Source organism: Gouania willdenowi, chromosome 11 (genome assembly GCF_900634775.1).
Source record: "Gouania willdenowi chromosome 11, fGouWil2.1, whole genome shotgun sequence".
In the NCBI taxonomy this organism is placed as follows: Eukaryota; Metazoa; Chordata; class Actinopteri; order Blenniiformes; family Gobiesocidae; genus Gouania; species Gouania willdenowi.
Window position 1 is genome coordinate 1,090,501 of NC_041054.1, and position 15,238 is coordinate 1,105,738.

General features: G+C 36.9%; 1 protein-coding gene across 1 annotated transcript; it reads right to left on the minus strand.

Annotated features, from left to right (window-relative positions):
* Positions 1-1,553: 1,553 nt before the first annotated feature.
* On the minus strand, positions 1,554-15,179 carry fbxl6 (F-box and leucine-rich repeat protein 6). The gene is made up of 10 exons (XM_028460702.1): positions 15,049-15,179; positions 13,264-13,832; positions 10,087-10,245; positions 9,910-9,973; positions 9,089-9,220; positions 7,952-8,059; positions 7,152-7,265; positions 4,878-5,109; positions 3,625-3,865; positions 1,554-1,926 (listed from the first exon to the last, which is right to left on the minus strand). The coding sequence occupies exons 2-10, from the start codon at positions 13,722-13,724 to the stop codon at positions 1,797-1,799; spliced, it is 1,641 nt and encodes a 546-aa protein (XP_028316503.1). The 5' UTR covers positions 13,725-13,832; positions 15,049-15,179; the 3' UTR covers positions 1,554-1,796.
* Between the last annotated feature and the right edge of the window lie 59 nt (positions 15,180-15,238).

Below are 15,238 nucleotides of genomic sequence, written 5' to 3' on the forward strand. Positions count from 1 at the left end.
CTGTGTTTTGTTGTCATTTTGTTGGTATTTATTTGAATTATTCTACCTCAGTGTGTGTGTTTTTGGTGTTTGGTTGTTTTGTTTTGTTATTTTTATTATTCAGTATATGTTTCTCTTATTTTGTGTTTTTATTGTCGTTTTGTGAGTGAATATTCAGTGTGATTAACATTTTTAATTAAACATAAAAACCCATAATTCATTTGTTAATTTTCCTCTCTCTCAAGTAGTGGCATCGCGTACCCCCATTTGAGAAACACTGCTCTAATGCATCACTGTAAGATGAAGTAACTCAGCGTTACTGTACTGGGCGTTTGGTTTACTCTTGAGAACAAACAGGTGGTCATGGTGGTCTACGCTCTAAGATGAGTTCCTCACATCTGGATATCTAACTGTCTTCAGTGAAAGACAAAGACAGGAACATTGAAGTTGCTATGGACCCCTTTAGGATTTTTTATCAAAAGGCTTGAGGGGCCGCGCATACATAAATGATGTCAAACATAGATCAAGGTTGTCAAAATGTTTTTTTACAAAAAGTTCTTAAAAAGTAGTAACTTTTCTCCTCCTCCTTCACCTGATTGCTGATGTGAATCAGGTGTTATAGGGGAGAGGCCAGGAGGCAAATGGAAACTGTGTCCTACCTATTGCCAGAAACGGTATTTATAAGTAAAGCTAAGCGGGTGACCCTCTAAAGGAGACCTGATGCAGACGTCCAAAGAGATTCAAGCATCTCCATCATCGCATACAGCAGCTGGATTTAAAATGAGGGACGACATGGTAACGGTACGTGGTAGAAAACACGTAGGCTTGAGAACAGCTAACTAGCATGTTAGCAATGTGTATTTTATTATTATTAGAGAGAGAGAGAGCGAGAGAGAGAGAGAGAGAGAGCGAGAGAGAGAATTAATTGGGTGTCTGTCAGTTTGATCAGTGTTTCTCAAATGGGGGTACGTGTGTCAGCCAGGCCTGAGATGACCCAAAATGATAAAAACTATAGTAATTCATATTTTCAGAAGCCACTAAATCAGTGTTTTTTTAGCCTTGGGGTCGCCTGAAATATTACAATAAAATTGAATTTTTTAAATTGGTATTTTTTAAATTAAGACATGATATTAAACAAAATTCAGTAAAAAAAAGTATCTGAGCTCAAACATGATCAAAAACTAATTAAATTATTTATCAAAATGTGGTCACGATTCAAAAAAGGTTGTGAACCACTGCACTAAATAGTTTCTTCCCACTTATTTACTAAATTAGATTATTTAAAATGTGTGTTATCACCGATTCTTTCCATTATTATGATCTATAGTTTTTTTAATAGTTTTCTATAAGCAAAATGTAGTATTTGGACAGAGGGGGGCCTTGGATTCAGAAATAAGAGAAAGTGGGTACTCAAGCCCAAAAAGTTTGAGAACCACTGATGTAGATCATGTGCTTGTGATATTAACGTGTTAACAGCTGTAAAACTAGACTTAGCCTGAAAACTAAAATTCAGAAATATCACCTTATGAAGCAAAAATCAAGAACAATACTCGCTATGTTTTTTTTTTTTTTTTTTAGTGACCATTTATTTTTTTTATACAAAACGACTTTCAGAGTAGAAACAAACAATGAATATAAAAGAAACCAATACACAGACCAACAAGCTCATTGATTTACCATTCAGACGATCTAAAGACATTCCGTAAATGTAGGAAAATTAGAGAATAGGAATGTTTAAGTTCATCAGTGATTTTTGTGAAAGATATTCACTGACAAACCAAACAGAGCGATTAGAGACGAAACATTTACAAATGGTTCTAATCCAGTTTGTCGAGCAGCTGACGAATGTCTCCTTGGCCGCGGTAAAGTCTCTTCACTCCTCGTGGAAGATATCGGCAGGACGAGAGGTTCAGGTACTGGAGCGCCGTCAACTGTCCGACTACTGACCTACAAAGTAAAACATTAAACTGATATTTAAAGGGTACCTACAGTAGAAAAATACATATGATTATGTTTTACCAATAAACAAAATATGTGCACCATTTAATAAGAAACACAATTTTATTACAACAATTTTATACCATTTTGATCAGGATATGACACTTTTGTTGATTCCTTTTAGCTGTTGCTAGGCAACAGTGTTACACTGGTCTACAGTTTCTGAACAATTGCTGGGTTTCCATTACAGATTTCTGCAAAATAAAAGCGAAATTTCTAAATGTCGACAACGTATAATTGCGCTTTGAACGTGTTTCTATTGAACGTTGTTTTGGGGAGGAGCCTCGTAACTCCCGTTAAATCTCATACCGTGAGACTTCGCTGCAGAAAGACGGACGCTCCTTATAACACTCTGCATTCCTTTGTTGTTTCACGTCTAATGTGGCACTAATACTATTATTAAAGTATAACGCTTAGAAATATCTTGGTCTTCTCTTCTGTCCACACGTACCGTGTCATGTTTACTCAGAGAAGTGGTCATGTGACCAGGTTCATGACGTTCAACACGTCTACATATGGTCTATTTTACAGCAAGCAGTTCAGGTACTATTTAAAAAGTTGAAACCCTTCCAATTAAAAAAGAATTAGAAATGTATGCTTTGAGTTCATTCTGATTTATTTAGGATTTTATTTTCTGTTTGGTTTTTGACAAAATAGTCACATATTTACATGTGTACTATTTAAAATATTTAACCAATGTTGTATGATTGGTTTACAGTCAAATATCACGTCCCAGGAGCTCTGTCGTTAGGATTGTGAGTGAAGGCAGTGACGTAGTCTACGCGCATGCATTGAAAGGATCTGAAACTATCAGGCCCGAGAAAGTATTGGGCACTGACGGCCATATTTGTGCACTTCCATCACCTAACTACTCAGCCATGGCTCGTTTCTGCTGGTAACAGCTCTGTTCGTTGGGCTAATTCTGATGCTGAACGGTTTCCACCCACGAGCTGTTGTTGCCCTGAACGCCTCAAACCCTGAATCTGCTGTTTTAATATTCCTCTTGTCTTGTAAATATCCTCTGGGGTTTTTTAAGATCATAATGTACAGCACTATTCTATTCTGCAGTTTTTACAGACTTTAATTCAATGTTTTTGCACTAATTACCTTTGCACTCTCTTTTTTTCTCTTTCTGCTGTTTGCAGCTGCTATTTTTAATTTAGTTGTGTTTCTTAAAGAGTAACAATGACAATAAAAGGATTGTGATGCTAATGCTGAGTGGGTGCAGGGAGGCTCACAAGAAGCAGGAAGTTGGTGAGAAAGACAGTATTTATTCCTCTCCTAACATACAACCTGGATGTTGCACTTTTATCAGTGAAGGAGAGGTTACACACGAAAACAGAAAAACTACACTTCCCACAATGTAAACAGACCTATTATGCCTCTACCTCCCACAATGCACCATTTCTTTAATGAAAGTGTAACATATTCTGACCAAAATGGCAACTCTCCATAGTTTATGCCCCACAGTATAAAACTGTTCTAAAAAGTGTTTTTAAAGTGTTTGTTTTTTTTTAAATAAAAAGGTGCACATTATTTGGTAATATATCAAACCATTTTTTGATATATACATTTTCACTACAGGTACACTTTAAGTTCAGTCAGCTGCATGTTTGCACATTAAGGTTTTATTAGTGAACCCTTTACCTGAGGGCACTCGGTGTGATCTTGGTCCCGCTGAGGTTGAGCGAGCGTAGCGTCTCCACGTCGGGTGCCTGGGCGAGGAAACTCATCGCCACCTCCAAGTCGTCCTCGGTGAACATTTGATTGGCGATGTCGAGCTCGCGCAGCGTCTGGCACCACTTTTCCGTCACCAGGTTGAATCCTCGCTTTGGTAAAGACGACGAGTGGCTGCTGAAGTACTGACCCCAGAACAAACACTCCAGCTCTGAGACGCAGAGAAGAAACCATGCAGTAAATAATTAGTGTTGTCAATTCATTATGATCTGTAATGAATTAATTTAATCTGACTGTATGTGAAGGTGGTTCACAATATAATGGTCTAAAAGAAGTTTTTCAAATTTTGTCGAATCGCATTTTTCCTTATTTTTATTGATATTTTGAACATTGGTACCAAAAATGTTGCCAATATAACGTCAGTAAATGGTGGCATGTATCTATTGGTGTTTCCTACAATGTTCTCCTTACTAGAAATAAATGAACTTTAACCGCTCAGTGCATTTTAGAAAAAGGGAATTCTCAGTGATATAAAATTTCTCCCAATTTCTGGTTATTTTTAAAATCTGATTCTCATGAAAAGTTTCTATTTTTCAATGTCAAAATTCCCGAGCTTAAAGGCAGGGTAGGTTATTTTCGAAAACTAGCATGATTTTTAGTGTAGCATCCTCCGAGTGCTGCACTTTTACCTGCACACTCTCCTCTGTGCTCCCTCTAAAACCACGCCCCTCACTGACATGCAGCAGCGCCGGTGCTACAGAAGCAGACCTCAGCTCTTCCCTTATGTTGTGTACAAACTACGTCATCTTATGTCTCATTCGGCGGTAAGTAAACACTAAACTTTATCATTATATATGTTAAAAAACGTGACTAAAAACTCTGTCATCGGTGACGCGCTTTGAGTGTGAGCTCGTGCACACACAATTTTCTTTGTTCCTTTTCAGAGCACATAAGATCTTAATCTGTCAGGACATAATGAAAATTTCAACCAAAAAGCCAAAAAGTGTTCCTGGAGAAAATTACCTACCCTACCTTTAACTTCTTGTGGAAATTTGCCAGATATTTTACGCCTCTTTGCAACCGTACTGAGATACCCACAGCTACATTAGTTGGTAATTTACACAATGATTCATGTCATTTTTACTTCATCCGACGGCCGGATTGGATGTTTAAAAGGGCCCGATTTTGGCCCTCGGGCTTTGAGTTTGACACAAGCGGCGTACCAGGACAAGGCAGAGCTGCGAGACCAGACGGTGTGATCCGTGCACAGCCGCGCACGTCCAGCACTCGCAGGCGACGGGAGCCGTGCAGAATGTCCATCAGGTCTCTGTCGGTCATGTAGGAATGTGATGCGGTCGCGATGCAGAGTTCCTCCAGTAGGGGGAAGCCTGGGGGAGGATCAGCAGCATTACGCATCGTCTTATGGTGAGGCCTCACGTTCAGCATCCGGAACGTCTGAGTTGAAAGAGAAAAATAAAACATCATTACAGATAAAATGTTATCAATTACAGAAATTGGTCAGACTTTACTTGAAATTTTATACATTATCTGTCACTAGCATGAATAATGTGTCATAAAGGCTGTCAGTAAGTTGGGCTTAGGTGGCGGGATCTAGTGACGTTAGGTAGGGTTAGAGTTACGGTAAATGTGTAGGGGTAAAGTATAACCCAGAAAAGTTATGCCGATGAGTAGGACTGAACAATTTTAGAAAATAATATAAATGCATTTTTTTTTTTTTCCCCTCAACATTGCAATTTAATTTGCCATTACTTAAGGTCCTTTTCTCATGTATTTTTCAACAAACATATACAATAAATCAATGTAGTGTTCTAATAAACAATAACAGATGTATTATACATAAATGGTTCTTTTTCATAAGTGAGGCTTATGTTAAAATAAAGGAAAATGAAGCATGAATTCATATTATTATTTATCTACTTCAATTACAGTTGTAAACTTAAGTACTTTGACTTCCAGTCATGTAAACATTCACCATGACAACGTAACAAAGTTCTGACAAACAGAATTAAAAACTAAAGTATGAGAAAAGTCAGGAGAACAAATATGTGCTTAAACAAATTACACATTTTTTAGGTAAATCAGAGCCCAATAAACTGGGTGAGACCGCCGCGCCCGCCGGCACAGGGTGAGGTTTCAGTGTCGAGTGACAAACCTCACACCCCTGCGGATGCCGGCGCATCCCCCACGAGCGCGCCCACCCGCCGCGAGACGTGTTGCTTGATAGGGGAGCGCAGCATCTTTTTTTATCGCCAAAATAACAGACGTTTTGCTCCTCTTTGGTTCTAAACTTAGTGCACTGTCTATTTTTTTTTTTTCAAATTCCGTGTTTTCCGCATTCATTTTTTTAATTCAATTTTTTTTAAATCAATAATCAAAATCCAAAAAATAAATACTAATAAAAAAGAAAATAACAATAATAAAATAATTAAAGAAAAATGTAATTTAAAATAATGAGTAAAACACAATTAAAAGGTAGATGTAAGTTGTAGTGACATGGATTATTCTAACAGCTCTTTTTTAATAATTCATGTCATAATGATGTATGAGAACAGCATTAATGTCACTATATTTACCTCAGGGATCAATGGTTTACTGAATCTGATCAGGTTTATTCTTAATTTAAATTAACCTAATTTAAATTATCCTGATGACATAATGATTCAACAAAAATAAATGGACACAATGATGCATCAGTTATTTCACCACTAGGGGTCAGAATCAGCATCAGAAGTTATTATTAATCTACGATGCTTCAAACTCTACAATCCCTGTCATCGATGGTCTCGTCCACAACAACAGAACAACTTTACCTACAGATCTTCTGTAGCTCTGATGAGATGTTTAAACGCTCTGAGCAGATGAAGCTGATTTATGCTGACTCATGTTTTCATGGAGAGCCGCTGCGCTTGACGAGAAACGGACGTAGTTTCACAGACACAGCAAAGTTAAGCGGCCACTGGTCAGCTCTGATTTAGGGGGGGGGGGGGGTGGTGCACCATAGTAAGCGCTCCCCGGAAACCTTACTCCATTAAAAAAACGTCCTTTGTCTCACGGTGACGGCGTTTCAATCACAATCTGTCAATTTCTGCGTTCAACAGTGGATTCCGTTTTCATTGGTCGATTCCGCAATGTTGTTAACATAGATTTTATAGGGCCTTAAGTGTTGGCGTCTATCGAGCCTGAGGCCATTGTGTAACAGGTTAAAGCAGCGTTTACATCTTTATCCACCTGCTTTACGCTGCTCCACTACAGAACTTTAATTTTTTTTAAATCGCAGCCTTTGTGTTTAGGAAATCTCATTTTATTAAATCACAATATTAAAGCAAATGCAATTAATCGTTCAGCCACACCGATGAGTAAAGATGTATTTTAGGGCATGGTACCATGATTACAGTGCTAGGAAACCAACGTTCAAAGAGAAGGAGGCGTTTCTGTGGCCCGTAGGTTGAGAACCAGTGTTAGTGTTAGTGTCTTACCTTGAGTTTGGGACAAACCATCTGTAACGCTTGGACACAAATGGAAAGTTCACAGTCTTTGCTGTTCAGCTTGGTGTTGACCTCCAGCAGCTCCAGATCAGGACAGAAACCTCTCTGAACACAACGACAGAACAACTGTGTTAAAAAAACTACGGTTACAATATTAGCTTAAATTAGTGACCGCATGCTGTCACTGATGTGGCAACAAAAAGCTTTTTTATGATTATTTAATATCTCAACATCCAAGGATACAAGCGTGGAACAATGGCTGTTGCCCTGGTAACGATTGGCTCTGCCGCCCCCTGGTGGAGACCTCCGGGGGGCGTGTCAACGATAACGTTACCATGACATCAGCATTAGTCCTTTGATGCGGAATCAGCATCAATCTTCAATAGAGACAAATGGGGAGGGGCTCCATTCATCTCTATTAAAGGGGGAGGGGCCAACCCCGCATGTATATCCATAGGTGTTTGCTACAATGTTCTCCCCACTAGAAATAAATAGAAAAATTACCGTAAATATTTTTTAATATATTCTTTAACCACTCAGTGCATTTTAGAAAAGGGAATTCTCACTTATGTTTAATAGTTTTGTTGTAGCAAAGTATTTGTGAACATCTTACATAAAATATAGCTTAAAAAATGTTTTATATTTTTGGCTTTAGTACTTAGATACTGACTGCAACATTTACCAAACGTTTGCAATAAGAATCATTGTGTTAAGTGAGATATCACTGCCATGCGTTATATGGTTTGTTTCCCATCATTCCTCTGGGAAAGTAATGTTCTAGAATATCTTACAGTGATGGCTGCCATGAGTTTGTCATTCTTCAGTCCGTGGGTGAACAATATTTGTCGGATTTGGCCTCCGTGACATTCAAGGAACTCCAGGAGTCCGTCAACCTGGAACTAGAATGAAAACAGTTATTTACTAATCTTTATTCATCCTCTTATACCACACGTGTCAAACTCAAGGTCCGAGGGCCAAATCTGGCCCTTTAGAGCAGTGGTTCTCAATCTGTTGAACACAGATATGAACAGTCATGTGGAGACAGGACCATCTATAAGGGGGAATAAAGGAGAGATTTTTGGGGTCCATCCATAAAGTCAGTAAAATGATGGTCCATTGTTCTATGAATCTGTGATAACCACATTTATTTATTTATTCATCTGAATAATATCCACTGTTATCCAGGAATGTTTATTATTATTATTATAGTCATCTTAAAGATGAAAATCCTGGTTTTAATTAGAAATAAAAATGGGTTCAAAGTGACCAAAAATGGTGGAAAAGGTGGTGAAATGTGATTTTAAAAACCACAGAAATTGGTTAAAAGTTGCAAATTAGAAAAAACAGATGGAAAAAGTGGTGAAAGGGTTCAAAGTGACAATATTGGCTTAAAAGTGGGAGAAATAGGGGGACGGGGGGCAGTTTGAGGTTATTTAATTTAAAAAAAAGAACAATTAGTTTAAACTGGCAAATAATGGGAAGGACAAATCGTGAATGTTGTTAAATTGGCAAAAAAAAGCATGAAATATGGTGAAAATGGGTTAGAAGTGACAATAATGGGTCAACATATGCAACATTAGGTGGAAAGGGTTTATAAGTGCTGAAAATGGCTTTGAAATGTGATGTAGAAGTGTCATAAATGGGAGTAATGTAGCAAAAATACAGTAAAAGGAGCAAAAATCTGGCAAGAAAACGTGACGAAAATAGGTTAAAATATGGAAAGTTTGGTGAAGTTGCAGAAAAAGTGTAAAAATAAGCAAAAAATTGGTTCAATATGATCAGAAAATATTCTTAGTTTTTTGAAGAAATCTGGGACCCCGTCACAGTGTCTGGCGACTGTAAAGTTTGGCGCATCACTATGAATATGGTTTCAGATGAATTGCAATAAGGCTAAAGATCTCTGAGATGTGGTCTTGTGTATGCGGTACCTCTGAGTTTTGCAGGTTGAGGTTCTGCAGGGAGCGGCTGTTCAGGCCCAGACTCAGAAAGGCCGAGGCTGTCAGTCCGCTGCAGTAGGAAAGCTTCAGAGAGTGGAGGTGAGGACAGAACCGAGAAACCACCTGCGTCAGAAAACGAAGGGAGAAAAATCAGCACAGGGACAGATGAATGAATCCCATTAAACATTGTAAGATCTAAAACGTGAAAATAATGCGTAAAACGGTAAATCCACAGCAATAAAGTCTGATTGTGAAGCATCTCACGGGAACAAGCATAAACAAAATAAATAGAAAATGGAAAACCATATTAATGCATTTGTGTGACATTATAAGTAAATCTGCATATAGAAGCATAGAAATCAGAGATTCTCAACTAGTGGGTCACAGACCTGTACTGAGGCGTAGCTGGTCAAAAATAAATACTTAATGTCGCTTATGTTAGACTTGTCTTTTATTTTGAAAGAAACTTTTGAATTGACAGGCGTGCCGTGAAATGCATGTAGCACAGGAAAATATATAGATTTATGTTTTAAAAATTATTATATACATGTGTATTCAACAGCTTTTTTATGAAAAACTAAATCTGGTTGGTTGAATCCTAAAAAAAAAAAAAAGTGGGTCGCGATTTAACGACCGTGACAAAATGTGGGTCAGAGTGAAACCAGTTGAGAACCCCTGATATAAATGTTTATGCTATTTGATACATTTACATTTTTCAGAGTGAAATAAGTCTTAAAACCATGTTGTCGTAAACGGTGAAGCTGTGATACTGAATTGCCTCCAACAAACTTGGATGAGTTTTCAGACGTCACCTCCAGTACGAAGTCAACGTTCTGCTTCCAGTGGCAGAGGGAAAAGTGTCTCAGCTGGGAGAACCTGAAAAACCAGAGGATAGATTATAAACCTAAATGCTAATGAACATCTACACTTGAACGTTCATCCAGACTCTAAGCCGACAACAGAACTCTGGAATAACCCGACTCACACACCTGCTCTGGGCCAACCACTCTACTGTGTCCTTCACCTTCTGCTCAGTTTTGGGGAGTTGGTTTTTCCCTGGGGCGATCCAGCAGTGACCCACGGTCACGCTGCGCCACAGCAGTGGAGTGGAAGCAGCGGCGTTCCACAGACGACACACTCTGCCCACCCTGAACAAAACAAGCACCGACAAACACAATCACTGTTAGCTTTAGCTTTGATTCAGGAACGGGATTTCAGGCTCGTCTAAGAAGAACCAAAGACTAACTTACTGTAATGGTCAGTTTTAAGCTTTATTAGCGCTAGCTTTATTAGCGTTCTTTAACTCAGGGCAAAAAAAAGCCAAAACCTTCTGTGTGTTTGTCTGTGAGAGTCCAAAAGTATCCAAATTGAAAGTTTGAGGGAATTTTGTTGTTTTTTTTTTATCTTTAGTGCAGAACTGGTGATGAACAGATTTTGATTTTCCTTAACCTTTCTATTATTTTTTTATTGTTATTTCTTTATGTTTGTCTTATGTAAAGCAGCTTTGAGTCCCAAAAAAAACGAAATATAAAATTGATGCTTTATTATTTAGTTTATTTCAGGGCTGGGTGATATGGACCAAAACTCATCATATCTTCTCAAAAAAAGCCAATTCTTGGTTAACTTTGGTGATGAAAATGCCACACAGGCCCATTTATTAACAAACAGCTGCACAATATGTGCCACTTTTGGCTTTGTCTTTCATAAAGGACAGCACGTGCGAGTGAGTTCTGTAGTGTGGCTTGTTTAGGGTTAGGATGCACTCAGTAATCCATCCAACTGTTCTTTTCATGTTGTTCTGAGACGTAGTGAAAACAGCGACTCATAAAACGAGTATTTTAATAAAAAAAATAGCTATAAGATAGAAGATAAGATATTGTAATTTTCTATATCGTCAAAATAGAAAACTCAATATATCTTGAATCTCGATATATTGCCCAGGCCTATATATTATGGGCTTTACTTTAAAACGGTTCATTTTCTTGAAATTTCCAAATCCACAAATCAAAGAGAATTTTTTAATGTGAAAGTATAGACGCACGTTTCCACCACTAAAATCTTTTTTTTTAAATCACTCCAGCGAGTCGTATTTATGAGTTAATAAAGTCATAAATATGAGATACTGTAACACTTCTAATACTATGATAAATGCGTGGATGCTCTGACAGAAATGAAAATCATATCCATAAGATTAGAAATAGAATATTTTCAGTGTAAATTTGCAAATATTCAAATGTGCATGAATCATTTTGCAATAATGACATTTTAATGTATTTCTACAATTGAATTCTAAGAAGTGAATAAACAAAACCAAATGTGTTTTGAATAAATTATTATTCAAAGTGTAATTAAAAATGGTAACAGTCTGTGTTGGTACACTGATGCAGATGCTTAGTTTGTATCTCATAATTAAGACTTTCTATCTCATAATTTTGATTTTACTAACTCATTATGACATTTCTAACTCATAATTATGACTTGCCATGGTGATTTTTTTTTTTTTGCTCGCAAAAATGGGCTTTCTTATGAAAGACAACAAAAAAATCATTTAAAAAAAAACAGCATTGAAATGTTGATAATAACGTTTTAAGGTAACTGACATACCTGTAAATAAATTTACATTAAAAAAATTAAAGTGTATTTATCAATTTGTGACATTTATTGACAGATGCAGACCTGTCCAATGCTGCCCCCTGCTGGGAATGGGTGAGAGTGCTTCAAACTATAAGTGAGTGGAGCCACAATGAATAATAACTGGTCAGTGAATAATAACTGGTCAGTGAATAATAACTGATCAGTGAATAATAACTGGTCAGTGAATAATAACTGATCAGTGAATAATAACTGATCAGTGAATAATAACTGGTCAGTGAATAATAACTGATCAGTAACTAATAACTGATCAGTGAATAATAACTGATCAGTGAATAATAACTGGTCAGTGAATAATAACTGATCATGAATAATAACTGATCAGTGAATAATAACTGATCATGAATAATAACTGATCAGTGAATAATAACTGATCATGAATAATAACTGATCATGAATAATAACTGGTCAGTGAATAATAACTGGTCAGTGAATAATAACTGATCATGAATAATAACTGATCATGAATAATAACTGGTCAGTGAATAATAACTGATCAGTGAATAATAACTGGTCAGTGAATAATAACTGGTCAGTGAATAATAACTGGTCAGTGAATAATAACTGATCAGTGAATAATAACTGATCAGTGAATAATAACTGGTCAGTGAATAATAACTGGTCAGTGAATAATAACTGGTCAGTGATGTAACAAAATGCTGAGTCCCAACAGGATGAACAGTTTGTTAAGTTGAGGTTTCGAAACATATCGTGATCTAACAGGGTCGGGGTCAATTACATATTTCAGTTACATTCTTTAAAAAATGTTTTTAATCATTTTTTTTTTTTATTATTAGAAAATTTCAGGGGACCCCATTTGAATTCCAGGCGACCCCACATGGAGTCACGACCTCAAGGTTGAAAAACACTGCATTACATTATGTTTTCTAAGTGTGCAGGATTAGGGGGTACATGTCTGAAGGGGTACGGGACTGTGAAAAGTTTGGGAACCACTGTGTTATGATTGTAGATCAGCTGTAAAATACACTAAAAACTAATATCTATCATCTAGTTTATTTCCTATCTATTGATTACCTTGTTATGGTTCTTAATCAATGAAAATATAGATTTTAATGTTTTTGGTGTGGGTGTCTGAGCCTTTTTTGTGTCAGTGTACCCCTAGATTTTATTTTTTTTAAATGATAAAATGCATGAAAGCTTGATATGAAACATATTTTAATTATTAACTACATTTGAGTAGAACTGTACATAGAACTGTAACATGGTTCCCCAGTTTTGTGTTACAATATAATTGAACATTTTTATAGAATTTTAATGGCAATTACAATTACAAAGTCAATTATCTGAACTCAATTACAATTTAATTATAATTATGACCAGAACCGATTTTTAATATTACAAGTATAACTACGCTATAGTTATCAATTGCGTGATGACAATTAAAATTCACCAAACCCAGGACTGGACGGGGGGCACTCCTGTGGTAGATTATTTCTAAACATGATTAAGTGATGTTTTTAGCAGGTTTGTGTAGTTTTTCTGTTTTGTTTTACCTGCAGAGAAACGGCACAGCTCCGTCCTGAGCCACCACCATGTGAAATATATTGATCAGCACCTCCTCAGGCAGGCTTTGCCCCCATCTGTGACCGACTGATCCCAGAGGAACCTCCACACTCAGGTGTTTCTCCTCCTCTTTGATCAGTGCTTTGTTTCCTACTTTAGGCTTCACTTTCTTTTTCATGTTATTCTCTGTTTTATTCTTCCCTTTAGCCGTCGCCGCTGCTTTCTTCTTCCCTCCTTTCTTTTTGGGAGCCCAGGCCGAGCCTTCGTAGTCCGGCATGGGGTTTGATATGACCAGCAGCATGTCTTCACCCTGTTGGACAGTGTAATCCAGTCGTGGTGTTTTCTTCCTCTTTGGTTTGGTGCCTGCGGTTCTTTTTAGAGCAGCTTTCCTGGAGGTTTTCACCTCTTTTCTTTCACCCTGAGCAGAGGACTGAGCTTCAGGTCCATCCATGGTCTCTGCTGCTGCTGTGTTGTTTTTATGGTGACTGTAAAGACCAGGGAACTAAACATCTGTATGGCTCCTCCAGCTGTGTTCCCACCAGGATGTGATTTTTAACATCTATTTAAAAACAAAGAAAGACAATATGAGTGTTATTGTTTTGTTTTAATGGATCATGTGTAGCTTGCAGAGTTGGGGTCAATTTTTCCAACTACAATCAAAACTACAATTCATATTTTACCTAAAGTTCAATTAAAATTAATCACATTACTGAGCCTGAAATCAATAATCTAATAAAAGTGAACCTTCCTCTTGTTGTTAGCTTCCTGTTAGCATCTCTAACGATAATGGGTCGGTTTTATCACATGTCTTAAATCAGCTGTAAAATACACTAAAAATATTATATAGCATCAAATGTGTTTTTCGTGTCTTGTTTACATTGTTAAGCTTCATAATCAATGAAAATATTGGTTTTAATATTTTTGGTGTGGGCGTTTCAGTCTTTTTTCTGTCAGTATACACATAGATTTCAATGGTTAAAATGATCCTCATGAGAAGTGACTGGTAAACTTGATATGGAACATATTTTATTCATCGTTTACTACATATGTGTAAGAAATAAAACTATAACAGGGTTCCCCAGATTTGCATTTAATAAAATTATAAATGACCGTTTTTATAGAATGTTTTTATGCGATCGAAATATGAGAAATACACAAAACTAAATATATATATATGAATAAAGTTTCAAAGATGGCATTTGAAGAGAGAAACAGAATAATAAAACACAAAAGTGCTTCAAAATGAGAACCCACAATTCCATTAACAACAACAAAGTGTAAAATGACAAAATACAAGAAATAAAACACACCAGACCAGCGTGAGAAATAAAATATAATGTAAATGTAAAACACAGAATAACACAAGGTATAAAAATACCACAAAACTACACAATTAAATACATTCAGACCCCTGTGAGACATACAACAATGGAAGTAACACAACGCATATGCAAAAACAAAGAAGAATATATAAAGAAAATACACAAACGCAACAATGTGATAAAAAACAAACACAAAAAGATGCCAAAACCACCATAATGCGAAGCAAACTCTGACAAAGATGAATTAGTTGGACTTTTTGAGTCTGCGCAGTCAAATCTGTACAATATAACCTTAGAATATAGAAAATATACCAACCGTTTAACACATGTACCGACCAACACTCATCCATTACCGCTGCAAACCTCTTATTAAAACTCTTAAACATAGCCAGTGCGATATGTATTAAATAAAACATACTCATATTGTGTTTATTAAATCCTTAAAACACTTACTGTTGCCCACTTTTGAGTAATACCGTTGAAAATCCTTTGTTTTGATGCCTCTTGTGTGGCTTCGGGGACAGTCATGTAAACACTGCCCGGTAGTAGAGTTCCCACAATGCATTTCCTGCCCGTGGTGTGATTGGTCGAGGCGATGAAAAGTGCACGCCCTCCGTAAATCTGTCCAATCACCGAGGTGTTG

Coding starts and splice junctions, on each gene's coding strand:
- fbxl6 (XM_028460702.1), bottom strand. CDS start 13,724: ATGGATGGACCTGAAGCTCAGTCCTCTGCTCAGGGTGAAAGAAAAGAG. Junction 7,266..7,951: donor AACTCATGGCAGCCATCACT/GTAAGATATTCT, acceptor CGTTGTGTTCAG/AGAGGTTTCTGTCCTGATCT. Junction 3,866..4,877: donor CGCAGCTCTGCCTTGTCCTG/GTACGCCGCTTG, acceptor TCTGCGTCTCAG/AGCTGGAGTGTTTGTTCTGG.